This window comes from Mya arenaria, chromosome 8, assembly GCF_026914265.1.
Source record: "Mya arenaria isolate MELC-2E11 chromosome 8, ASM2691426v1".
NCBI lineage: Eukaryota > Metazoa > Mollusca > Bivalvia > Myida > Myidae > Mya > Mya arenaria.
The window spans coordinates 58659180-58685007 of NC_069129.1; the positions used below are offsets into that span (position 1 = coordinate 58659180).

At 37.4% G+C, this 25828-nt stretch overlaps 1 protein-coding gene across 1 annotated transcript; it reads right to left on the reverse strand.

Annotated features, from left to right (window-relative positions):
• Nucleotides 1-298: 298 nt before the first annotated feature.
• On the reverse strand, nucleotides 299-22896 carry LOC128243665 (uncharacterized). The gene is made up of 16 exons (XM_052961555.1): nucleotides 22757-22896; nucleotides 22259-22440; nucleotides 21724-21943; nucleotides 21062-21184; nucleotides 20178-20297; nucleotides 19000-19188; nucleotides 18664-18822; nucleotides 13046-13246; nucleotides 12642-12820; nucleotides 8204-8363; nucleotides 7587-7829; nucleotides 7056-7179; nucleotides 5138-5371; nucleotides 4470-4648; nucleotides 3594-3917; nucleotides 299-3360 (listed from the first exon to the last, which is right to left on the reverse strand). The coding sequence occupies exons 2-16, from the start codon at nucleotides 22330-22332 to the stop codon at nucleotides 3352-3354; spliced, it is 2538 nt and encodes an 845-aa protein (XP_052817515.1). The 5' UTR covers nucleotides 22333-22440; nucleotides 22757-22896; the 3' UTR covers nucleotides 299-3351.
• Between the last annotated feature and the right edge of the window lie 2932 nt (nucleotides 22897-25828).

The window sequence follows — 25828 nt, forward strand, 5'->3', positions numbered from 1 at the left end:
TTCAACACTACTAGGAATAGAGCATTGGATTCAGTATGGTGTTTAATTACACTAGTTGGCTAGGAATTCAGCATTACTTGGAATTGAGCATAGGATTCAGTATGGTGTTTAATTATATTAGTTGGCTGGGAATGTAAATACGAGTACATTGTTAGTCATGAATGGGAGCCTTAACAAAGTATGCTTGAGAGACAATAACAATACTATAAGCAGCGTTGTGTGCTGAAACAAAAACAAACTTCCTGTGTAAATATTTCGTATCTGTAATTAATTAAGGGGTAATTGTGATATAAGTAGGTAAGTTAGTATATATTTATTGACTTGCCATGCGCTATATACAATCATGATCATACACATACATATATACAAATATAACATCACAAAGTATGAATAGTGCTATGAATAAGGCTTCCATAGGCTCTTCCGCCAATGCGTTTGCCTTGTTTGTAAAATCGTCTTTAGATTGAAAGATGACCCAGATATTTGTAAGTGTCAACAACTTCTTTCAGTTTATTACCAATTCGTCTGATGTCGCGGATGTCCGCCCATTTCGGAGGTGGATTCTCTTGGTTTTGTCTGTATTGATCAATACACGCCACTTCCATTAAATATGTTGGAAGAATGATACGTATTTAAAACTCTATATTCTAAGAATGAAGTATCAAAATTGATATCAGATATTTTGTACATACTTAAAATCTCCATAAGTTATATGACCAAGTTTATTGTAGCAGTATTAATCGCTGATTAAGTCGCAGGAGGTCGATGTACTCACATATATGTCGTTCTGTTTAACGACTTTATAATTAAACATTAAACTGCGAATGGGCGTTTTTATATATTTTTGAAATACTGCGGAATGCATTTCCAAACAGTTTTATTAATAAAGATACTATTAATAATATTATCTATTTAATTTTCAACAGATTGATTAGAATTAATAAATTTATACTCAAATTGCCTTACTTTACTAACATGGAACTTGTTATGTTAAGCTACTTGTACAAAATGGAACGCCTTTCGATTTATAGAACAAACAATTTAAAGTGAATAATAATTAATAAGGAGTCTTTCGAAGCGTTCTTGTATTTGGCAGGTACAAGGTTAATGTGCAACACAAAAGTACACAATTATATATGACAAAGCAGCAACAATATATACCAAATTAATACCACATACTAAGTAACGATTAAAGAGCAAAATAAACAACAATTCAATCTTGAAAAGTAACCGAACTTTGGTAAACTACAACTAAAAAAATATTTTCAACAGTTAAAATCACTACTTCTGAAGAATAATAGAACCGATTTTAACTGGAAAAAAAATCACGTGATTTCATTTAATGCTAAAGTTTAAATGGTAAAAACTAAAACTAATCAACATCCTATTAGAAGTATAATAACGATTGTAATAAAACATACTAGTTGAAAAATAACTGCAAAACATCAGTTCACCTGTTTGGCTATAGTATTGTATATAAAATCAATGGAACCATAAAACTAATATAAGAAAGGCATGTCTGCTTTCCAAGTTTTCACATTCATTCAATTGTAAGAAGTGGGTTAAATCACATGTACATTCAATATTGTTTTTTTCAAAGAAAATATAAAAAAGCTTCATTAAAAAACAAAAAATTGTAGTGATACAAATAAAGCACATTTAACATAAAATGTTGCAGAAGCGATATACACAAAAAAAACATCATTTCTTTCTTTTATATACATCATAACATTGTCAGCAAAAATGATAAGATCACTAAAGATATATCAACAATTACTGCAACAAGCAGTTTGTGAAATCAACAGCAAGTAATATTTTCAAGAACTACTTCTGCTGGTCAAGCTTTCAATTGTAATGAATTGTCCAACCACGTGGCGCTTGCAACAGATTTACAAGAACAAGACCACCTTAAGCTCGTACACACAGTGTGAATATACCACGTGATTTGTGACGTCACATTTTGTTATTGCAGGAAGCAAAATACCTCTCGATTCAGATTGTATTATCGCTCTAGGTTCGTTGTTTTCTTATCAATTTTTACAAAACATAGCACAAGCTTATGGAAAGAATGTACACTATACTCGGATACTAAGCAATATCTTGAACAATTTATATATTTTTCAAAAATCGTGGTCAAATGCTCAGAATGTATTAAATATGTTTTGTTAGAGCGAAAAGCATACTACGTGTCTGGTCCAAAAATACATTTTTTCAAATGTTTGCATAGACAGAAGATATAAACATCGGTTATGTTTTACAGCAGTTTAAAGGCATATATATATATGCTCCAACATATATTTAAGGAATGAATTGCGGGATTGGTGTCATTATCGGGGTATGAACGCAATTGGGCCGGTCAAAGTGTGTGGAGTCCGAAGGACTCCACGCGTAGTTAAACCAGCCAAATTGCGTTCATATCCCCGATAATGACATCAAGCCCGAAATTCATTACTTGTATTTACACCGACAGTTCATTATTTCATTCAATAATTGTTGAAAAAATACTTTTAATTTCATTTAAGAAAACCTTTCAGTAACTCTTTCCTACCCATTCTGTAAATAGAACGACCCGACTGTAACCGGAAGCATTTTTTCAAATGACGTCACAATAACGCGGGAAAAGATCAACCACTTGAAATAACTTTTAAACGTAAAATTCAAACACTTAAGGCAAGTATTCATTTAAAAATTAAAAAATAATACTTTCTAAAATGTTGATTTATATTTTACGGGACCTGCTAACACAATAAAAACAATAACAGTATCAATTCTTTTCATGTATATTGTTATGCAATGAATTGCGATCCGAACTTATCCGAAGATGTTGCGTTCATCGATTGATAAACGCAATTGCCGAAAGGCAGTTCATTTAAGGAATGGAAGTTGAGGTGTAAATATGTTACGATAAGAGCCCTTTTAGATGATTTTTTTAAATTGTTGATTTTTACATTTTTGGTCATTTTCAGGGTTTCTTGGTCACACAAAATTACACTGAATTAAAGGAAGCTAAATTTTGTTTTGTTATTTTAAGATATTTATAAAAATCTGATCTCTTAGCTTTCAGCAGGTTACAAACCAAATATAAATTGCTCAACGTATCGTTTAGTAACCGAGTATCGTGAACATTGTTTTCCCTTAGCCTGCACTATACTTTGTAAACAATGATAAGAAAATAACGACCTTACAGCGATAATACTATCCGAATCGAGGGGTATTTTGTTTCCTGCAATAGCCAAATGTGGCATATCACACACAAACTTCAGTAGTTTCAATACATTTAATGACACTTCACGATTCGTATTTCTGTTCTGTGTCATAGTTCTTTTTCTTTTTCCTCATATGTGAAATCTCTCATTCCAACTGAAAGAATGCAAAAGAAAGATTGTAGCGTTTTGGTTTTTTGTTTTCCTTTTCCAAGTTTTAGTATGCAGTTTTAAAAAAAAAAAAATTGCATAAGAAGTGTTTTATTTTGACCTTACTATCACGCATGTCCACCAAAAAACTATGATTTAACATGAATAACTTGTTAAAGATCTGTGAACGTTCAATTATTCAATCTCATATTTATAGCATTATTCACTTACGACACTTACTTGCTCTTTGGGCCTTGCGGAGTATCCCGTGACTGGTGGTTCTGTTTTCACAGTGACAGTTGGTGTAGTTTGTATGGACCTGTCTTGTGGTTCTGTTACCACAGTGGTAGTTGGTGTGGTTTGTATGGGCGTACTCGTCTGGGTGAGTAACAGGCTGCTCATCTTTCCTTTCCCCTTCCCCGGCTCCTTGCCTTTCCCTCCACTTGGGGCAGATCGGCTACAGTTCATCTTTGTAGACATGATTGTCCTGGTCGAACAAGGGCTTGATAGGGCAATGCGACTAGCCTGGTTGTATGTGCTCTGATTTTCCTCCTGTTTTGACTTCTGTAATGAAGGATTGGTACCTTTGTTAAAGTGAACAACGTTGACAACATCATCTTTGTTAATTTTCAAATCTTTACTGTTCTGGAATTAAAACGGATATGGGAGTGATCTATTGTATTTCTAACAAGATGCAAGACAACTGTTTCAGCTGTACTTGTTTTATTTAAATATATAAGCATATAATCAAATATTTTACTTTTAATAATAAACAATGATGTCGTTAATTACGCTATTCAATTTATCACTTTGACACAGGGCAAAATGATCTGTTGTCCATTATGAACCTTGCATTAGAAAGCATACTTCTGTTTACCAGGATTACTACTTTTCTGTTGCTGTATGCTATTACCACCAGACTTAAATTCATTTACAACAGGAATGCTAGACATAGCACCTGGTGCTTTTCCATACACCTGAGTTATTCTATTCACTACGGAGCCTGCATTAATGCCAGGCCCACTTACAATTCTGATTCAATACAGTGGTCTGGTATACATGAAATATGTCCCCTATGTGTACTGGATAACATGACTAAGTAATTATAGGTATTACCTTTGCTTGTGGTTCGGAAAACGTAGGTGTTTCATCGGGTTCTATCTTAGGTAATAGTGACACGAACGCTGGGCTAGATTTAACAATCTCCAAGGGGCTGTCTTCCATAGGATCTTCATAAAAGTCATTCAGAGTATGTTGTCCAAATGCCATAAGGGATGCCTCAGTGCTTGCTATGTCTGGAAAGAAAGATAAAATGCAATATTTATTAGATCTAAAAAATGTTCTAGCGAAACAAAGTGTAAACTGTATAATATCAAAACGAAACAATGCAAACCATTTAAACACTGACAATCCATAACGTTTTAAGTACTCAATGTAGGTAAGTCATACTCCTGAGATAACCATTTTAACTGGCCAATGATATGTGATTAGCAAATGTAATATATTGCTTTGATGACTAATCACCTGTTCTGTGATTTTCCTGTTCAATGTGGAGTGTTATGGACACGGGCGTGGGGTAAAATGGTATTTGAAGTATTAATTATGCCATATGTTCACAGCATCACAATAAAGTCAATGCAGATTGCGGACTTCTCCACTCGGGCCAATATCAACATCAATTTACAAACCTGTTTTAAGTACACCATGATAACAAATGAAAATATGTTTTCCTCAAAATCAACACAAATATCCCATATCTGTTTTTCTTCGATTAATCATTTTACCATACGAAGTGTCTTCCTTCTTGTGAATTGTATCCGTGTATGTCGGCCACTCTGATTGTCTGGCAACTGTGGAAATCCCCTGTACCCTAGCAACAGTGGTAACACTGCCGGACCCCTGGGCAGCACCACCAAGGTGGCCCTGTGTGGGGGCAGCGTTTTTGTTCCCATCTTCTGTGTTCGCAATACCAGCTTCTCGGTAAATGTCTCGCATTTTGACTGTGATCTCATCGAGAACTGAAATAGAACGTTTCAAAACCTAGCTATTTATTTAAAACTAAAATTTCAAGAAAACTATGCAGTGTATACATGTATATGTCATACATCTATTTTGCACTGAATGCACACTTCTTAACTAAAAGTTCAACTAACAAGTAAGGAAGTAAGTAAGTAAAACAAATCCCGTGAAATGTGTTATATACATCAGTTAATGGATTTATAAAGACAAAAGGAGATCACCTATATGTCACCGTTATGCAATGTTAGCTATAAATGTACAATTATGATCACAATCATTATACATAATACAGTTCATACGTTAATATGGCATTGCAATACAGTGAGCATATCAGAAAGGTTGTGTGATTCATTCTTATTTTAAACATGTCCTCATATTCCGCGTCTCTTAATAGCAAACGCTTATACTAAAAATGTTGCGTTTTTTCTAGATTCGAAGCTGTAGTGATTGGAAAACTGAAGGTCAATTATGTTCGATTTTACCGCACTGCACCAATTGTTCGTGTGCGGGTTATCATATTTAGTTCCAAACACCACTTTTATAATTCTACTACTGTCCATAGGTATGAGCCTTTTCCAAAAACGGAACATATTTATCTTTCTACGCGACTGTACAGGGAGCCATCCGATGTCACCGAAAATGGAAGCCGTAGGAGCGAAACGATGTACTCAAGAAGTTACGTATTGCTCTGTGTTCAACATTATCACTGGCTTGGTAATTTTTAAATCCCCCAAATACTTGAGAAGTAACTGTAAAATAACTTTTCATATGATTTAAGGCCGAAGTCTTTAAGGCTATGTATTTTGCATATAAGGCTACCTAGGGATCTTCCTGTTCTGCGGCTAAGCGCTTCAGCGTGAGATACAAAGTTACCTTTGTTTGTCAAGATTTCTCCAACATTTCTTTATTCAGAAACAGTTTCGAGCATGTTCTCACCGATCTGGAAACGAAAGTCTGTTTTATCTCGAACGTGGACGCCGGAAATGCATGCATTTTGTTTTAATGAGGACTCGCCATTCTTGCACCAAACGTTAAGAGTATTGAGCAAGGTCTGTAAGTTTCTGTCTGAGTTGGCAATTAGCACTGTATCATCATTATAGAGTAATATGGTCACAGGATGATCACCAACTTGCACACCAATGCCGAGGTTATTGATTTCATTGACAAGGTTTTAAACAAATGCGGCAATAATTGTCGGCAACAAATTATTTCCTTGAGGTACTCCAGACTTGCAGTCAAACAATTATGTCAACTTGTTGTTAATTTTAATGGTGGACGCCATACGCTTATAAATTGACTTATTGCTGTTATATTTGTTACCGTTGATACCCAGAAGTAATATTATGTAGAGCATCAAGTCCCTGTTCACAAAATCAAAGGCCTTCTTCGGGTCGATAAAGGCGGTGAGCACATTGGCTTTATTATTGATGATTCTGGTAAGGTTGAAAATGTGGTCTGCACACGACCGGTCTTTCCTATATCCATTTTGTTCGTCGGCCAGTATATTGTTTTCTTCAAAGCAACGGGTAAGTCTTTTATAGACCAGTGCGCTGTATACATTGCTAATGCAAGAGATAGGGCTGATCGCGCGGTAATTTCACGGCGTCCGTTTGTCCGAACTAATATTCTATCTCTGCATAACAGTTTTTGTCTGTTCATTTCTAAAATTGAGAATGTTCTCACCTTTTGCAAATTCCTGTCGCGCAACCAATGACGTAGATGGGGCCTCCCACAGAGGTTCGAAGCCCCGCCTCATGTCTGTGATTAGGATGTCTTTCACACCCTTCACATGCTGAAATAGTTCCGCCTGGAACAAAAAAACGCAAAAAACATATTAATGCATTAACACCAAGGCTATTAAAATATTTCGACATTTTTTTTCTTTGCAAAACTGATGAGCTAAATATCATCATCATTGGCCCATACCGCCACCTATGTCAGAGTCAGGAGCCTTGGTGATCATATAACTGTACGAATAGTTAAAGAGTAAACAAATGCCGTTCGAAAGAAAACTTCATTACTCAATATTCATTACAATTAAGTGTTAAAATGCAGTGACTTGTTTATGCTTGTACGTCTTTGCTTTTATGCATGCAAGCTTTTCGTTTATTTGCCGTTTCCCATTCAAGGAATTGATAACCTTTCAAGAGCTTCAATTATTCCACTATTAATTACTTTTCAGACAATTACGAAAGACGGTACTACAAGGTTTACCCGCAGTTTCATCAGTTCGTCCATGATCATCCGTTTTGCCCCGTCAAACATGGAGCTCCGCTTGTTTTCGATACCCTCGGCCATGTACTTCTTCATGCGGCCAAACAGCCCATTGCCGGAGTCAGCTGCACACTGCTTATACTCGTCAAGCATCGTTGTCTGGATGTGTGGCGTCACAATTCGGGAAATGCCCCGCTGTCGAGGCGTGACCACGTCCTTAAGGTGTCTTACCATCTCCGTCAGCTTAAAATACAAGGAAAGTACACGATAAGGTGAAAAATCAGAGCTGCTTGGAACACTTTAAGCTTCTGAACAAGTTCTAAAAAACAAGTAGTGAGTAAACTTCCGAGTTTCAATTACTTCGTCAAAGCTTTAATTGTTAATTTATTCTCTGTTACTTGATTCTTAGTCTGATAACTATTGCTATTCTTTGGTTATTGGGACATGGTAACAAGCAACATAGTTCTTAGGTATGGTACCGTTCTTTCTGGCATTATCACAGTCTCATCACTCACACAAAAATACTGACTGAGATGCCAGACATAAGGCTTTTTAAATATAAACAAATTCTCCTTATCTTAAATAACCTTTGGGAGACAGAAAAAATGCCAGCCTACCTTGTTGTTTGCAGAGCAAATGACCTGCTTAGCGAGGCGGTCAATACGGATGACTGAAATCCCAAGTGACTCGAGCTGCTTCTGTAGTTTGCAAGTGGAGTCCTTTATCCAGGTCCGGATGTCATTCTGCAGAACCTCAAACACCCGCCACAGCGTCTCACTTGAAAATGGCATTAATAAATATGTTACAAAATGTATAACAGGTTATAACCTAGGGTCTGATCTTATCAATATAACGAACATGCAATAATTACAGTTTTTTATTTCATGTTGACATTGTTAACATTTTTCATAAATTCTTTAATACTGAGTTGTAAGAACAAAAACGCTATTGTAAGCAGTTAACTGTTTATTCTGACAAGAGTGCTCCGGACAAAACGCCATTTTTCCCTTAAATAACTCGACAATTATAAAATTCAGTATGATTGCGTGTATATGTGTGTATTGTCTCTTGCAAAACGTCTACCAACACGTGTCGGCTATTACTCAAAAATATTTCAATGAACCTTGATATACATATCGCCTCTCTTGTTTCTTCTCTTATGAATTTTACAGTGTGATGGTATTGGCATTAAAATTCATAACAAAATTTAACATCATTCGACCATGGCGCATATGAGCTTTGTCGGACAAGTAGGCTTTCACCGGGTTCTCCGTTTTTTCCAACAACACAAGACAACACTCTCGCGCAACTTCGTTTCAACGAGAATGACTTACTGGAGTAAAAAATAGGGATGGCAACGAGTACCCGGGTACTCGATCAATCAACCGAGTACCCGAGGACCAAATCACTACTCGAGTACTTTTTTTTATAAAATTCACCAAAACACATGATTTACAGACGTAAGTATCAGATCTCGCGCGTTTCCAAGACGACAATGTACGGTCCCTCTAATCCCCATTGTGTACACAATGGACCCTAATAAATTAATTGACAGTTGTTATGAAAGTTGCAAACTGTCAACAAAGGGCCCTAATTTGCAAATAGCACTGGTGTCAATTAGCGAAGATTTGATAGAGGTACATCGCCTACACAATTGTATTGTTTACCTATTAGAGAATTTTCACCATACGATATATATATATATATATATATATATATATATATATATATATATATATATATATATATATATATATATATGTTTATTGCATGAAAACATTATACAACCTTTTTAGCAAAAACAAACAGTGAATGGAGAAAAGTACATGTACATGTACATTGAAAATTTTCAAGAGTATAAACAAACAGGAAAGATATAACATCCTGCGACAATTGAATAAATGTTAGTAACATTAACAGTAAACATTTGTAGGCATTATCATAAATATAAAAAGACGTTTAATTTAATAAAGAGTGTCTACGCTGAGTAGCAAAGAAAATAAATTTTGACAAATTGTATATTGTTGTTCTATGATTACTATTCATAATATTTTCAAATTTGTTAATAAAAGGCCAGTGACAGTAGTATGGTTTAAAAAAATTAACTCTTAGGTTTCTATATTTTGGGCAGACAAGTAGAAAATGATATTCTGATTCTATCTGATTCATGTTGCATAGTGTACATACTCGGTCATTTAATGGCGTGTTGGTATACCTGCCAATCTCAATACCCAATCTGTGAGAGGAAATTCTAAATCTTGCTAAAGCATGTCGGAATTTGTATTCATGAATTACATCTAAATATTTTTCTCGTATAAAAGTGTGCTTAAAAATAGCATACGTTCTTAGTCTAGGCGAATTATTTATCTCAGAATACCAGCTTTGGCAATACGTATCCATTATTCTCCTCTTAATTACTTCTAGTGTGTAAATATCTATAGACTCATTTATCCAAATATCGGAGAAGCCGTACTCGTTCAAAATAGTTTTAACTTGAGAAGCCCAAGTTTTATTTTTGTATGTCTTATTGTCGAAATCGTCCCTTCGTAGTAGCTTATATGTGCGTTTAACGAGACTGTTGTCCTTAAGTGAAATAACCTTATTCCAATATTTAATTAAATTAACTTTTCTGTAAATAGAAAGAGGAACCCTTCCTAATTCACCGTACAAAGCACTGAGATTCGTCGATTTTTTAGCTCCCAAAATGTAACGCAAAAACCTCACATGAATCATTTCTATATCCGTTGCGGGATTCATTCCCCATATTTCCGAGCAAAAATTCAGAATAGAGCCTACTAAAACATCAAACAATTTTACTTTTTGATGAATAGGTAATTCAACGGTATTAAATATCTGGTATAGCTTAATAAGAGAAAACGATGCGTGCTCTGCAATCATTTTTTGAGACCTGTTGAAATTGTCGTTCTTAAAAAGGTTTATTCCCAAATATTTAAATGAATTAACGACTTCTATAGGTTCATTGTAGATATACAAGTTCACATGCGTGCCCCCCCCCCCCCCCCGTTTTCGAATATCATAGCTTTAGTTTTTGATACATTTCTTTTTAGTCCCCAAGCGTTGCAGTAGGTTTCAACGTCGTGTAACATTTTTCTAAGACTTTCAGGAGATTTAGCAAAGAGCACCATATCGTCGGCATAGAATAGAAGAAAAAGTTTGATATCTTCCAAAGTAATTATTCCGGGTAAATCTGAGTTAATATTGTTAATTAGGTCATTAATGAAAAACATTGCCAAAAGAGGCGAACTGGGATCCCCCTGTTTAACACCAAGTCCGGTCGTTTCAAAGAAGGGAGACAACGACGATTGGTATCTGACGCACGATTTGACACAGTTATACATTGCTTGAAGAGCTTTAACAAAGTGGTCGCTTACATTTTCAGTTAACAACTTCTGCCATAGAAAGGTGTGGTCAATTCGGTCAAAAAATTGCTGATAATCAATAAACATACAATATAATTTTTCCTTCTCACTCAAAGTCTTCATAATGATCGAATGTAGAATAAATATACAGTCTGAGATTGATTTGCCCTTTTGGAAACCAAATTGATTTTCTGTAAGTTTTTCATTTTGTACAGACCACTTGGTTAACCTGTTAAGTAGGATTTGCGAGTAAATCTTAGCTATTATGTTAATAAGGGTGATACCTCTATAGTTTTTAGCCTCGTTTGTATCTCCTTTTTTGAAAACGGGTGCAATTATACCCCTACCCCACGATGCAGGGTATTCATGATTAAGAAATATATGATTATACAATGATTTCATAAATGGAAGAATTATATCTATTGACGCTTTAAAGATTTCGGCTGGTATCTGATCAATGCCTGCATATTTATTATTATTTTGGGACATAATGGCGTTTCTTATTTCCGTTTCATTTATTTCCGTGTCGAGTAATACATCTCGAGCCGTGTTAGAACTGTTAGGGTCTGCGTATCTCGGAGTATTATTTGGATGCGAAACGCCGTCGCCGGCCAAGTTTTTGAAATGAGTATACAGGTCATCCGATGTTAAAGTATTCGCATGTACATTCGTTTTGCGAGATCTCCCTTTTATTTTTTTCCAGAACTGTCTTGGATTTTTTGACGCCAAGTTATTTATCTTTATACCTTCTTCTCTTCGAAATTTCATAAATGCCTTCTTTTTGGTTTTATTATATCTAGAGCTCGCTGCAATAAAGTTTGTTCTATTATCGTCAGTCTTATTTCTATTATATATATTCCTCCGACGCTTAAATTCTCGTTTGTCATCAAAACATTCCTTATTAGACCACTCTTTGTTTGATTGTTTATATGTACTTTTAGATTTTACAATGGAAGTTGACCAGTAAAATAGTAACGACAGTTACGAGCAATGATTCATAAATGGGCGTATTTTTGCAATGCTTATAACAATTGATTGGCGTATATCTTAATTCAGGAATTACTCATATTAATGAGGTGAACAACAATATATCAGTATGAAAAATGGTCAGTTTAGATATTATTTTATCGAGTAAATAACCAAACAAATTTATTAATAATGTTCGTTCATTGTAATTCTGAATATTGTTCACTATTGAGTTATTCCCGATCATTTTAACGCTTAAATATGATCCGAGTTTTACTTTGCATTTATATTGAATGTATAAAATGAATAGAAAAGGACATATTAAAAGCATGAAACAACATTTGTTTTCTTTTTATTTATTTAACTATTAAGGTACATAATGACAGTCTTATTTAAAGATGAAAATGGCAAATATTACGACCAACGCACAAAGTACATAAACTATACATGTATACACAAACTTGTCTTTCCCGAAAACCAATTCAAGTTATCCGAGTAATCGAGTACCCGAGTACTCGATCGAAATATTGTTCGAGTACTCGAGTACCAAATTTACTACTCGATGCCATCCCTAGTAAAAATAAATACAACAATATTCAAAATTGTTGAAAATTAAATACAGTTTAAACTTAGGTAACTGATATAATATTCTTATAAGAGAGTGATGTCGACAAGTAAGATACATTTCAAAGTCTTTGTAAACACCAACCTGAATGCCTCACCCCAGACAATGGCAAAGCTCCAACACATAGGTGCAGCAAGGTCCTCATTGAAATCAACTGGTCCAAATGTGGGTGATTTATACACCCCATCTCGACGGGTGGTGGCTTGGTAGGTTGGACAACTCAGACCTCCTTCACCCCTGTTCCTTGTTTTACCTCGAATATACTGAAAACAAAATTTGTTTGTCACGCTTTTGTTAAAATCAGAAATGTCTTCGTTGTCCAATTTAGTTTAAAATGACCTTTAATGCAGAATGGTTCAATTTAAATATTGTTCATCCATGATCTCATTATTTTCAAAAATTTTCTTTTTATTTCTATCAGAAAGAATCAACTGCTGTTTCAAAAGTTATGAATCTTGAGTATCGCTCGACAAAAAGTTATTACATACTGGCGCACCCCACTTGGCACATGTATTGTTAGCCTCCTCAGAAGCACTGGACGCTCCCTCCTCAATCTTTGGTCTAAGACTGCCTTCAAATATATGGTCTATGTCGGTAGTCAACTTCTGTAACACGGTACCTAGGTTGGTGTCCAGTCTCTCTAGCTCTTTTTTGATGGCAATCCCGGCAGCTTCCACGCCTCTTGCAATCTGGTAAAAGGTATTGTTCAACCAAAAAAAAATACTTTTTAAGTTTTGTCTTTGACAGTGGCAGATATTCAACATTTCAAACTGGATTTTCAATGATATCTTAGTGTTAGACAGACTAAAGCGAAATACAAAACTCTAAGATTTATAGTTATATTTGTTAGATAGTGGTAAAATTGAGACTGTCATTTATCATCGGAACCATTATATGAGCTATTTAATAAAATAACTGAAATTTGCAGTTGAGTGACGTATTTTAAACTTTGAACTCAAGACAATAATAACAGAACCCTGCCTTAACGTATTTCACCTTACTAAGGATTGATGTTCATGTCGGTCATGAGCCCGCCTTGCCGTTTTTACCCTCAAACTTGTAAATGTCATGTCGAACATAAGCCTTACAATTTTAACCGTCGAACGTGAAGACAAACCTGCCGAACAAGAGCCAGCCTTACCGTATTATACCTACGGTAGATGTGAATGTTGAACATGAGCACGTCTTAACGTTTTAACCCTTAAACTTGTTGATGTGCTAATCGAAAATGAGCCTGCCTTGCAGTATTTAATCCTAAGAGATGAAGATGTTTAAGTCGAATATGAGCCCTACTTGCGGTTTGTAAACCTCGGAGATGTAGATGTTCATGTCGCACATAAGCCCGCCTTGCCGTTTACACCCTCGGAGATGAGGCCGCCTTACCGTTACAATCCTCGGATATGTAGATGTGTATGTCGAACATATGCCCGCTTTGCCGTTACAACCCGCAGAGATGTAGATGTGCATGTCGTACATGAGACAATTTACCGTTTTTAACCCTCGGACGTGTAGAAATGTATGTCGAACATTAGCTCGCCTTGCCATATTATCCCGCGCAGGTGTAAATGTGCATGTCGAACATAAGCCCGCCTTACCGTTTTAAACCCTCGGAGATGTAGATTTGCACGTCGAACATAAGCCCGCCTTACCGTTTTTAACCCTCGGAGATGTAGATTTGCATGTCAAACATGAGCAAGCCTAACCGTTTTTCACCGTTCCACGTGTTGGTTTGTATGTCGAACATGAGCCCGCCTTGCCGTTTTAACCCTCGGAAGAGTAGATGTGCCCCTTTCACCCTGCCTTCCCGTTTTTCCCTGCATGATGTGTAAATTAGCTAGCCGAACACGAGGCCGCCTAACCGTGTTTCCATCTCCGATGTGTAGTTGAGCATGCTAAAAACGAGCCCGCCTTACCGTGTTTCCCCATTCGTGATGTAGTTGTGAATGTCAAACACAAGCCCGCTTTACAATGTTCTCCCCTTTGTGGTGTAGTCGTGCATGTTAAACATGTTTTCCCCTTTGTGGTGTAGTTGAGCATATTAATCAAGAGCCCGCCTTACCGTGTTCCCCCTTTGTAGTGAAGTTGTGCATGTCAAAAACAAGCCCGCTTTTCCCTGTTTCCCTTTTGTTGAGCAGATGTGCATGTAAAACACGAGCCCGCCTTACCGTATTTCTTCCTTTGTAGCGTTGTTGTGCATGTTAAACACGAGCACGCCTTACTGAGTTTCCCTCCTCGAAGTGTAAGTGTGCATGTAAAACACGGGCCCGCCTTACAGTGTGTTCCACTTTGTCGTGTAGTTGAGCGTGTTAAACACGAGGCCGCCTTACCGTATTTTCCCGTCGTGGTGCATTTCAAACACAAGTTCGCCTAAGGCCAAAAAAAAAATATGTCTGGTTCAGGAAACGTTGTCCCAAAAAATTAGGAGGGTAGGCATTTTTTCCATTTTTTTTTTTTTTTTTTTTTTTTTTTGGACGTATGTTGTCTATGTGTAGACGATGCACAGAGCAGTCAGATCACTTTGTAACTCCCAGCATGTGGTATTGTAATGTGTGCTTGTTTCAATGCAATGCAGTCATTTAACCACATAATAACAGAGCATTTCAACCCTGTATTATCTGTAAGGACCACAATGGAAATAAGGTTTTATTTTAACTCTTTTTTGTGTTATCCTTGACATAAATGTTATATATGTTTATACATGTTTAAATTTGTATTTGTTATGTTATATGCAATTTTTATGTCGAATAAATCTATCTAATCTATCTAACCATGTATCATCTTTGTTTATTCACATTATTTTCCTTTTCTATGCTTGCTGTTTATGTACCCTATGCCTTTTAGTCACCCTCTGTACAATGCTAACCTGCACAAAGAGTTCACAAAAGAGATTCATGTACAACCTAGTATTTTATAAAAATTCCATTTTTTAAAGATTTCTGTCGACAATTTTGTTTAAAATATCTTGTAAAGATAAGTCACTTTAATACATCTCTTTTGTGAATTCTGTCATTGTAACAAATGCACATTGTGAGTGGTGTTGCACAAAATCATATAAGGCATTAGCTAGTTTAGCAAGAGCAATGTACGTATTTACGGCGATTTGACTTTTGAAGTGATGCAATTTCGGATAAACCAAAATTCGGATATAAAATTTTGTGTCGGACATTCGGACCGGCAGAGTTCATTATTCGTCGGACCAAATCACTTGAAATGGCAATTGTCCGACGGTCATTCGCCATGCCTGCCTTGGTCGGGGTATAATACCCCGATGGAGGATATACCACGATCAGCAAAATTCCCCAGCCTGTAAAATACAGGTATGACAGATCTGACTGGCTGAGTATTTATTTTAAATAAATCTGACCTCCTATGGCTTTATCAACTACCTGAACCTTTCTGGTATTAATTTTAAAAGACATCAAAAATACAAATATTAAATTCGATCTTTTTTTCAAAAGCAAAGGAAGGCACATTTCACCTGCCAAAACGTTCCGCCCGGGCCTAAACTAGTTGCGGCTTCATATTTGGTGGCAAACAGTTTGGGGTTGGTTGGCCCATGGAGCTCCTCGAATACTTCCGAAGCTGTGCAACCATGCTGGACCGCTTTCATGACCTGCCGCTCTGCTCCATGTTCACATTTTTGGAGTTTTATGGCCATCAAAGTGGCTGGTGAACACGCCATGGGCGCCGCCATTGTTGTGCGCTCTATTAACCCAAAGATCGATATAAACGCGCTCTATTAACCCAAAGAGCAATAACTACAGAAAAGAAAATTTTCAATACGCAGTATAGCGGTTTTCGGCCGCGATTTCGAAAAAAAAGTTTAGGGTCGGCGGGTAAAAAATAGGGTCGGTCGGGTTTCCTGAACCAGAAATAATTTTTTTGGCCTAACCGTGTCCCCCTTCGTGGTGTCTGTTAAACACGAGCCCGCCTTACCATGTTCCCCCTTCTTTTTGATGTATGTTAAACAGGAGCCCGCCTTACCGTGTTTCCCCCTTTATAGTGTAATTGTGCATACAGAACACAAGCCCGCCTTACCGTGTTCCCCGTTCGTGATGTAGTTATGCATGCTAAACATATGCCCGCCTCACCATGTTCCCCTTTCATGGTGTAGTTGTGCATGTCAAAATCAAGCGCGGCTTACCATGTTTCCTCCTGCGTGGAAGAGTTGTGCCTTCTAAACATGCTAAATAAGAGCCCGCCTTACCGTATGTCCTCATTCGCGGTGTAGTTGTGCATGTTAAACACTAGCCTACCTTACCTATGTTTCCCTCTTTCTAGGTGTAGTCGTGCATGTAAAACATGAGCCCGCCGTACCGTGTTTATCCCTTCATGGTGTAGTTGTGCATGTAAAACATGAGCTCGCCTGACCGTGTTCCCCCTTCGTGGTGTAGTTGTGCATGTTAAACACGAGCCCGCCTTACCGTGTTCCCCCTTCTTGGTGTAGTTGTGCATGTTGAACACGAGCCCGCCTTACCGTGTACTCACTTCGTGGTGTAGTTCTGCATGCCAAATAAAACGCCGTCTTACGGTGTTTCCCCCCCTGGTGTAGTCGTGAATGCCCAACACAAGCCCCACTTACCGTGTTCTCACTTCGTGGTGTAGTTCTGCATGTCAAATAAAACGACGCTTACCGTTTCCCCCCTTCTTGGTGTAGTCGTGCATGTCAACAAAAAGCCCGCCTTACCTTGTTCTCACTTCGTGGTGTAGTTCTGCATGTCAAATAAAACGCCGCCTTAACGTGTTTCCCCTCTTCGTGGCGTAGTCGTGAATGTCAAACACAAGCCCGCCTTACCGTGTTTCCGCCCTTCTTTGTGTAGTCGTGCATGTGAAACACAAGTCCGCCTAACCGTGCTTCCCCTTCGTTGTGTAGTCATCCATGTCAAAAACAAGCCCGCCTTACTGTTTTTTCCCTCTTTAAGGTGTAGTCGTGAATGTCAAACACGAGCCCGCCTTACCGTCTTTCCCCCCTTCTTAGTGTAGTCGTGCATGTGAAACACAAGTCCGCCTTACCGTGCTCCCCCTTCGTCGTGTAGTCGTGCATGTCAAAAACAAGCCCGCCTAACTGTATTTCCCGCCTTCGTGGTGTAGTCGTGAATGTCAAACACAAGCCCGCCTTCTTACCGTGTTTACCCCTTCGTGTAGTCGTGCATGTTAAATAATTATGAGCCCGCCTTATCGTTTACCTTCCTCCGAGTTGTAGATGTGCATGGCATACACAAGATTGGTTTACCGTATTTCCCCCTTTACAATTTGTATATGTGCATTTCGAACATGAGCCTGTTTTACCCTTATTCTTCTCTCCGAAATAGATATTAAGGTAAAACACGAGCTTGCCTTTCCGTCTTTCCCTCTTACAATGTTTATTTTATTTATGTCAAATACGAGCACGCCTTATCGTATTTCCCTCCTACAAGACGTAGATGATTATGTCAAAGCGAACCTGCCTGACCGTATTTCACCCCTATAAAGTGGAGATATTAATATCAAACATGGGCCCACCTAACCGGATTTCCCTGCTCCAATGTGTAAATATTTATGTAAAACACGACCCTGCTTTACCGTATTTCCCTTTTACGAGATGTATTATTGTTTTCGAACCCAAGCTTGTCTTCACGTTTTTCTCCACTCAGAATTGAAGAAATTAAGGCCAAACATGTGCCTGCTTTACCGTATTTCCCTCCGCCAATGTGTAGATGTTTCTGAAAAAAAACGGGCCTACCTTATCGTATTTCCCTCCTTCACGGTGTAGATCTTTTTGTCTGAAACGGGCCTATCTTACCGTATTTCCTCCCTTTTGGTGTGGAGATTTGCATGTCAAACACGAATCTGCCTCACCGTACCCACCCCTTCCGACGTGTAGATATCCTTGTCAAACAATAGTCTGCTTTACCCCACCACCTCGGAGGCGTAGATGTTCATGTAAAACACGAGCCTACCTAACCGTATTTTTCCATCCGTGGTGTAGATATGCACATCAAACATGAGTCTGCTTTACCGCATTTAACCTTTCCGAGGTGCAGATGTGCAGGTCTAGAATGAGCCTGCCTTACTGTTTTCCCCCGCCGGGGTGTAGACATGCATGTCAAACATTTGTCTTCCTTACCGTGTTCAACCCCTCGGAGATGTAGGTGTGCATGTCAAACACGAGCCTGCCCAGGTTGTGTATGAGCCTCTCCAAGGATTGACGCTGTTGGATGTTCGTCATCTCGTGAACGTAGTCCCGCAGGGCAGGAATCTGGGTGTCCTTCAAGTCACTGAAAACCTGGAATTTAAGATGAAAGTATACAATTCCAATTGGTTGTGTATTTTGGTTCGTTTGCTCCTTCACTACGATTCGCTTAATCAAATTGTCTGCTTACGTTATCTTTATTTCAAAAGAATCCGTACAGCTTTCCCCAAATTTATCAAGAAACATTGCATATTCAGCATGTTTCCCCACCTGCGGAGGTCCATCATCGGCGAGCAGGTTTGTCATCTTCTGATACTCAGTGGAGCTGCAGCAGAATACCCGTAGGTTGTCAGTAGTGCTGCTAATGTCCCGATCATCGTCGGCGCTGTCATCATCATATATGTCATCTCCCTCCTCGGGGTCTTCAGATTTCAAAATCCCCGCAAGACCCTTCATCTCCTGGATAGGGTAGATAGAAGAGTTGATAATGTTAAATAGATTAACTTAAACTTAAACTTTTATCCATTTTGCCACCCACTCTCAAGAGCATCACTCTCTGTGCTTTCTTGCATACAGGACGTGTGTTTCCGGTCATGTGACCAGTGCTGGAAAAACCCATCTTACATACCCCATGTAAGATGAGTCACGCGCAAGAACGCGCCACTTCTTATTTCATTTATTGTATGGTTTATGAAAAATATATTATGCCATTTCAATAAAGCGCAGTCAAATATATATGTCTGCAAGACTTTAAATTAAAATTGAAAAAAATAATCGTAAAAAAACACGCTAATTTTAGTTATAAAAAACAACTGCGCTCTATGACGTCAGTAATCAACGTCGCACGCGCTTTTTGGTGTAATAGTACAAAAGTTCGTTTTTAACGTCATTTTTTTCACAAATTAAGGCTTATCATTTCCCATCTACCTAATAGAAAACACTTTTGATAAAAATGAAAGCTTTCAGGTAAGTATGTCAGGGTTTTCCATGGGAAATCGTCAGCTGTGACCTCATGCGTTATAGATTTAGGTTCCTAAGAATGTCCAAATAACCATGAACAAAACCAATAAATGGTCAAAATGTTGACAACTTTCGATCCAATGCTGACAAGTTATGTCACAATAATAGATATAATTTTTCTAATTTCATGTCACAACATACAAATGTATCACCTTTTTATCATTAGCAGACATTTGTATCAAAATTGTTGTCCACAGGTTACCGTTAAGCTAATTTTGACATTTAAACGATTTGATTGGTAAAAAGAAGATTTTATTATAAACATTGACCAATTTATACGCATTTTGGCATATAGTTCTGAATACTGTAACTATTTTCTTATAAATTGCGTTTGATATCCATTTCTAACATAATGTCACATATTGTTTATTTTTCTAGCCTAATTACGTAACATTAAACAATCAGAAAAACAGCAACATTTAACCTACTCTTAAACCATCCTTGAAGCCTCGTTTGATATGTGAGCTAGAGCTTTTGTTCCTAGCCAGGGTGCAGATGGTGGCTATCTTTTTCCTCTCTTGGGAAATTGTTTTCTCCAGGGACGTTCTCTGGAGATAAAAGGTCCGTAATTATGCAAACAAATATCAACTGTTCTTGTAATTACTATGACATTTATATTGTACTTGTATTTAGTATTGCTTTAGAGATACATTTTCCGGTTGCTTCAATCTGTTTTAATACGAAAAAGCTGACGAAGAACTTACATTTTTTAAAACAATACTGTCTTGCTATATATACTACTCTTATTGTAGGATCAATATGTTCAAACGAGACCCAGTTCATTGATGTTCTTGCATTGTTAAGAGCTATACATAGATAATATTATGTTAGTCGGTTGATCCATGGTGTTGTATCACTATAAACTAGCGTTAGCCCCCAGTAGACCCGTGTGCGAATACACTCGGGTTTCAAAGACCCTTTCAAGGAAGTATTCTCAACATTTATTGGTAAGCTCTTCAGATGCATGTGTAGTATTTGTATTGTGTTTGTGCGCGTGTATGTGGTGTTTGTTCGTTAGTGTATCTCGTTCAATTTCGTTTGGACCCAAAGCGTGTGCCCCTTAACAAAGTTTATGTTTAAATGTTTGGCTTGTCCCTGTTATATTCATTGTACTATTTATATTCAAAAGGTTTTTGCAAAAGAAAAGTTTATCTTTACTCCATTAAACTATTAAGTCGGCAATATTAGGCACAGTCGGGCGCTGACTTTTTTAAAGACCCAACATAATGTTATCCGCCTTAGTTTTGGGCGCTATATACTAGCTATTTGTTTAATGTTTAATGTTTAAATGACACCTCTACATTTATAATACCTTCTCATAGGCTTCCTGATTCTGGCGAAGCAGTTCGTTATTCTGGTCCTCTTTTTCCCTGATCAGGGCATCCTTGGTCTTCAACTCTTCCTTACGCTCCTGAATAAGTTCCAGATCCTCACTCTGAAAAATAAAAGTCAACCATATGTAGCTTGATTATGTATTGATCTTCCAACTGTTCCCTTTGGTCGTTAACGCCCCTTATCCTCCTAAAGGGCCTGCTGTTCTTCTCTCTCTGAATCATAAATGTCACCTACATGCATTTTTAACATGTGTATGTTCCCTTATCAGTGCGTGCCTTCTAAGTCATCAACTCTTCATACTCCTGCTCCGCACTTTGAAAGCAACATATGATGTACATAATAGTTATAATTTTAAATGTTCACTATCAAGAGCCTCTTTGTTCTACCTTTTTCCATATACTTCAGCAGGTACAATTGCGCTAGCCTATTAAAAAATACCTGTAATGTAATTTTCAAAGTACATGCGCACATCTTCCCCATGTAAGAGCAATATTCGTCTCATCCCAAAGGAATTAAACAGAGGAAAGAATCTAAAAATAAACAACTCTTAAAATTCAGAATACAGAATCTTCAAATAGTATGCAACCTGGATCAGCTTAAGTTCATAATAATATACATTTACACATACGTGATACATACCTGTACCTGTTCCGCTTCTGCTGCTTTGAGCGGGGAGTCAATCTTAGCCAGATTGTCCTTCAGTTCCTGGACTTCATCTTTCTGCTCATCTATACTCTTTCTGAGTCCATGCAGAACATTGTTGACGTTAGCGATCTCACTGTCAAGAGCGGCCTTCTTATGTTCCATGTTTTTCACGTTTTCTTCATGTTTTTTGGTTTTCTCTTTAAGATTAAGTGACCTTGAAAAATTGATTAAAGAACAATAAAACCTGCAAATGAAAACTCCCATGCATGCTCAATTTTTGTTTATTCAAACCCTCGTGTATTTTCAGGCAAGTCTTACTTTGATCCCTGTTGATAAAAAATGTTTTTTTTGTTATGATAAAAAATGTTGTTGTTTTGTTATTGATAATACATGAACAATCTACTTAAATGCACATGCAGCCACAAGTTTGTGATTTGAATTATAAAATTCTTAGATGTACAAGGTGCTAGTATACAGTCATGCAACCTGTTATTACAACTGATTGTACTTTTAATTTCGTATGTTCTACCTGATGATTTCTGAGGGCATGAAGTCATCAGTCATGGTGCAGATGAAGGCGATACTGCCGTACAGTCCATCCATGAGCAACTGGCGCCGGAAATTCGCCTCTAGCAAGTCTTTGGCCGTCTTGTCATCGATCGCTCAGTGGATACGGGACACAACCCATACTGCCGTGCAGTTCTTCAGGAACTGTAAGAGACCTCACTTTAGTTTTTGTTTGTAGATCATTCAAACTTACGAAAGGCCTTTCAATTGTTGAATGTCGTGACTGGAAGTGATCATGACACTTAGCAATGAATAAGAAAGAATATAAATACTCAGGAATATGGAAAGTATGATATGCAAGGGTTTAATTTTCGTATGGATTTATATGTCAAAATATATAGTTTAACTTGCATTGTTTTGAAATACTTGCTATCATGTTAGAAGCAAAAGCTCGCATAGCATGTCTTGTGATTAAACATTAACAATATCTTATTATAATTCTGATTATGGATTCCCTTACATTTTTTGCTATCTTATCCCTGGCAGCATTCGAGTCCTTCATCCCCGGCAGATCGACCAGTGTGGTTCCACTACTGCACACATCACAATGGGGCATTCGTAGTATTACGTGCTTCACTATCGGCCAGTATTGACCTCCGGTACCTGAGTCCAGATTCGCAATGTACTTTTCTATTTGGAGGCGGAATTCCTCGGGCTGAAATATGTGATGGCATGTACGAGAATATACAGTGAATGTCGATGAACAAGTTACTAGTTTTAACATATTAAGAGGTTTGATAAGTGCACGCAACTGCACGCAACTGCACGCAACTTCAAATCACTGAAGGTATACTGGACATTTTAGGTTTGCATTTTCATCATCTTCATTATTTTACTCACGTCATTTTCCTGGATGTGAATAGTGCTGCCGAGCATGTTGGTAACGGTGGTTATTTCGGACAGGATATTGAATGAGCCAATCCGACCATACACGGCCTTCACCTTGCAGCTGGAGGCGTACGTATCATTATTCTTGTTTGTGTCGTCGTGTAACTCTTTCAGCAGTAACTTTAGCTCGTCAAACCATTCCTAGAACACATTTTACCGTTAGAATTAGTTCATTTATAAGGAAACAGACAAACACATGTTATGGCATATATCTTCATCAAATAAAGTCGTTCGTGTTTTTTCCCTTAAATCAGGGATGACAATAGATCAAAAATACCAATCGTGAAAATCCTGTAAATTACGTCGATTATGAGGGGCTCAGAGAAGATTATAGTGGCTTTGGCTCTTGTTTCCAACGTCATTTATACCAGCTTCAAGGAATTTCGCACCATTTTAAATGTAAATATCAAGCAAAAAACAACACCATTTACAACCGTATGGTGGTTTGAAGTTGAAAGCTCCTATCCCTGAACGTCATCATTACTTTTTGCTCTTATTGCCCTGCATTAAAAGTTTGAATATACATGCATAACTAAATAAGAAGATAATTGACCAGTTGCCAGTTCTCAATCAAATAATAAGTTGATCAATAATAGGATTATATTTGGTAAATAAATATAAACACATGGTTGCATTAATTTAATAGATTGCATGGTAAACCTCCACCAAATGATTTCGACATATTGCAATTATTACTTTGGTGACAGTCTATTTGAGTTACAAACAATCCAAAATTTATCAAAATAAATACTTTAAATACCTTGCTCTTTAGGAACTCGATATCGGCCTCGAAACTGTTGCTAGTTGTGTTCTGAACAACCTCTACCACGACAGCTGTACACGCCCGCATGCCGGAAGTAGGCAGGACATTGCCATGGTCGAGCACTGCATTCATCAGGCTGGACTTTCCTACTCCTGTGTTCCCTATCACAGCTATCACCGTCTTCGGGAACGTCAGTCCCTTCTCAACGTCAGCTAGCTCTTGCCTGTATACATTTGAGGTGATCACAAGACTAATTTTGAGGCAAAGAATCAAAGACGTCGCAAATGTTTTTGAAACATGACTAAAAAGTAGCAGATGACCTTTGACCAACTTACATAACAATAGTTAAGGTACTGGTCATGTTTTAGTGATCTCTACCAAGTTCAAGGTCTCTAGGCCTGACCGTTTTTCATATATCGATCGAAAACCGATTTTCAGCTGAAGATAATATTAAGGTTTTCACGACATTGACCTTGAAGGTCCATAAGTCGACCATATCTCTTTTCCGGCAGTTGTCCCAGACCATATTGATATGAAAAATTCGATTCGATTTTTTTTTTTGATTATTTTTTGTGGAGGGAGGAGGCGGTGAGCGACCCGCCATTGGATCGCAATAAATATATATGTGTATTTATAACAAGAAACGCCGCAATGCGACGAAACCAGGTTTTCAGTAAATGACAGAAGAACTTAAGCCTGTGTCTGTTTTTGCCTAGATCCTAAGGACCCCAAACACAATCCCATGAAAGGTATCCATAAACTCTTCCGTTAGACCAAGTTGAGTCAAGATATGTCAACCCTAAATAAAGTTATTCAGTTTCAACCAATTTTCAATTGTTAATTACAGTGACCTTGGCCGTGACTCTAGGAACCCAAAACGCAATGCCATGAAAGGTTTCCATAAATTCTTCCTATAGACCAAGTTTGGTCAAAGTATGTGAACCCTGACTAAAGTAATTCAGTTTCAACCATTCTTCTTTTTTAGTAACAGTGACCTCGATCCCAGGAACCCCAAACACAATCTCATCAAAGGTATCCATAAACTCTTCCTTTAGACCAAGTTTGGTCAAGATTTGTGAACCCTGACTAAAGTTATTCAGTTTCAACCTTTTTTTCTATTTTTTATTACAGTGACCTTGACTTTGGGACCCCGAACGCAATCCCATGAAAGTATCCATAAGGCCACAACAAATTGATCATTTGTTCTACGGATTTTGCCAAAAAAAAGTAGGAGCGAGCGAGCGAAAAAAAAACAAAACTTTTTTTAAATTTAAGGCAAATCAGAGGCGAGCGAAGAGCGAAATATTAGAAGAAAAAAAAGTTTATTTCTTACCAAATTTATCGTAAAATTATGTCAAGAAATGCTTTTTAATTACAAACAAAGGTTCTAAGTTATAAATGAAAAGGTTTTGATTGTATCACATGAAAATCTGTCTCAATATTTAACAAATGGCAATGAAATCCAGTGCTTTACTATTAACTTAAATTTAAACGTGGATATATTGTAAAGACAACGTTCCTCATAGTAACGTGCAATTATTCGAGGACCAAAAAGAGAACTATTGTATTCATTCCGTAACTTACTATCACAAAAAAACATTTCAGACTAGTAAGAGTAATTCATCATTTGAGCATTTCCAAATATTGGGTCAGGTCTAAATTTGAACCTCTTGAAGCACATGATAAAATTGTAGTGACATTGACATTGCAGAAGATTGAAAAAGTAATTAACACAGAGAACATTTCTAAAAAAAGAAACACTGTGGATTGAATTGCGGGACAACATACTTGAAGCAGTACCAAACAATTCTGCAAATGTGGCACCGGTTATTATTTTAAAGCAGGTGCTGTTTCCCTTTCAAGACCTCGGCTTGACCACGA

Coding starts and splice junctions, on each gene's coding strand:
- LOC128243665 (XM_052961555.1), bottom strand. CDS start 22,332: ATGGATGGACTGTACGGCAGTATCGCCTTCATCTGCACCATGACTGAT. Junction 12,821..13,045: donor GTGCCAAGTGGGGTGCGCCA/GTATGTAATAAC, acceptor TTTTGTTTTCAG/TATATTCGAGGTAAAACAAG. Junction 7,830..8,203: donor TTTGCTCTGCAAACAACAAG/GTAGGCTGGCAT, acceptor TTGTATTTTAAG/CTGACGGAGATGGTAAGACA.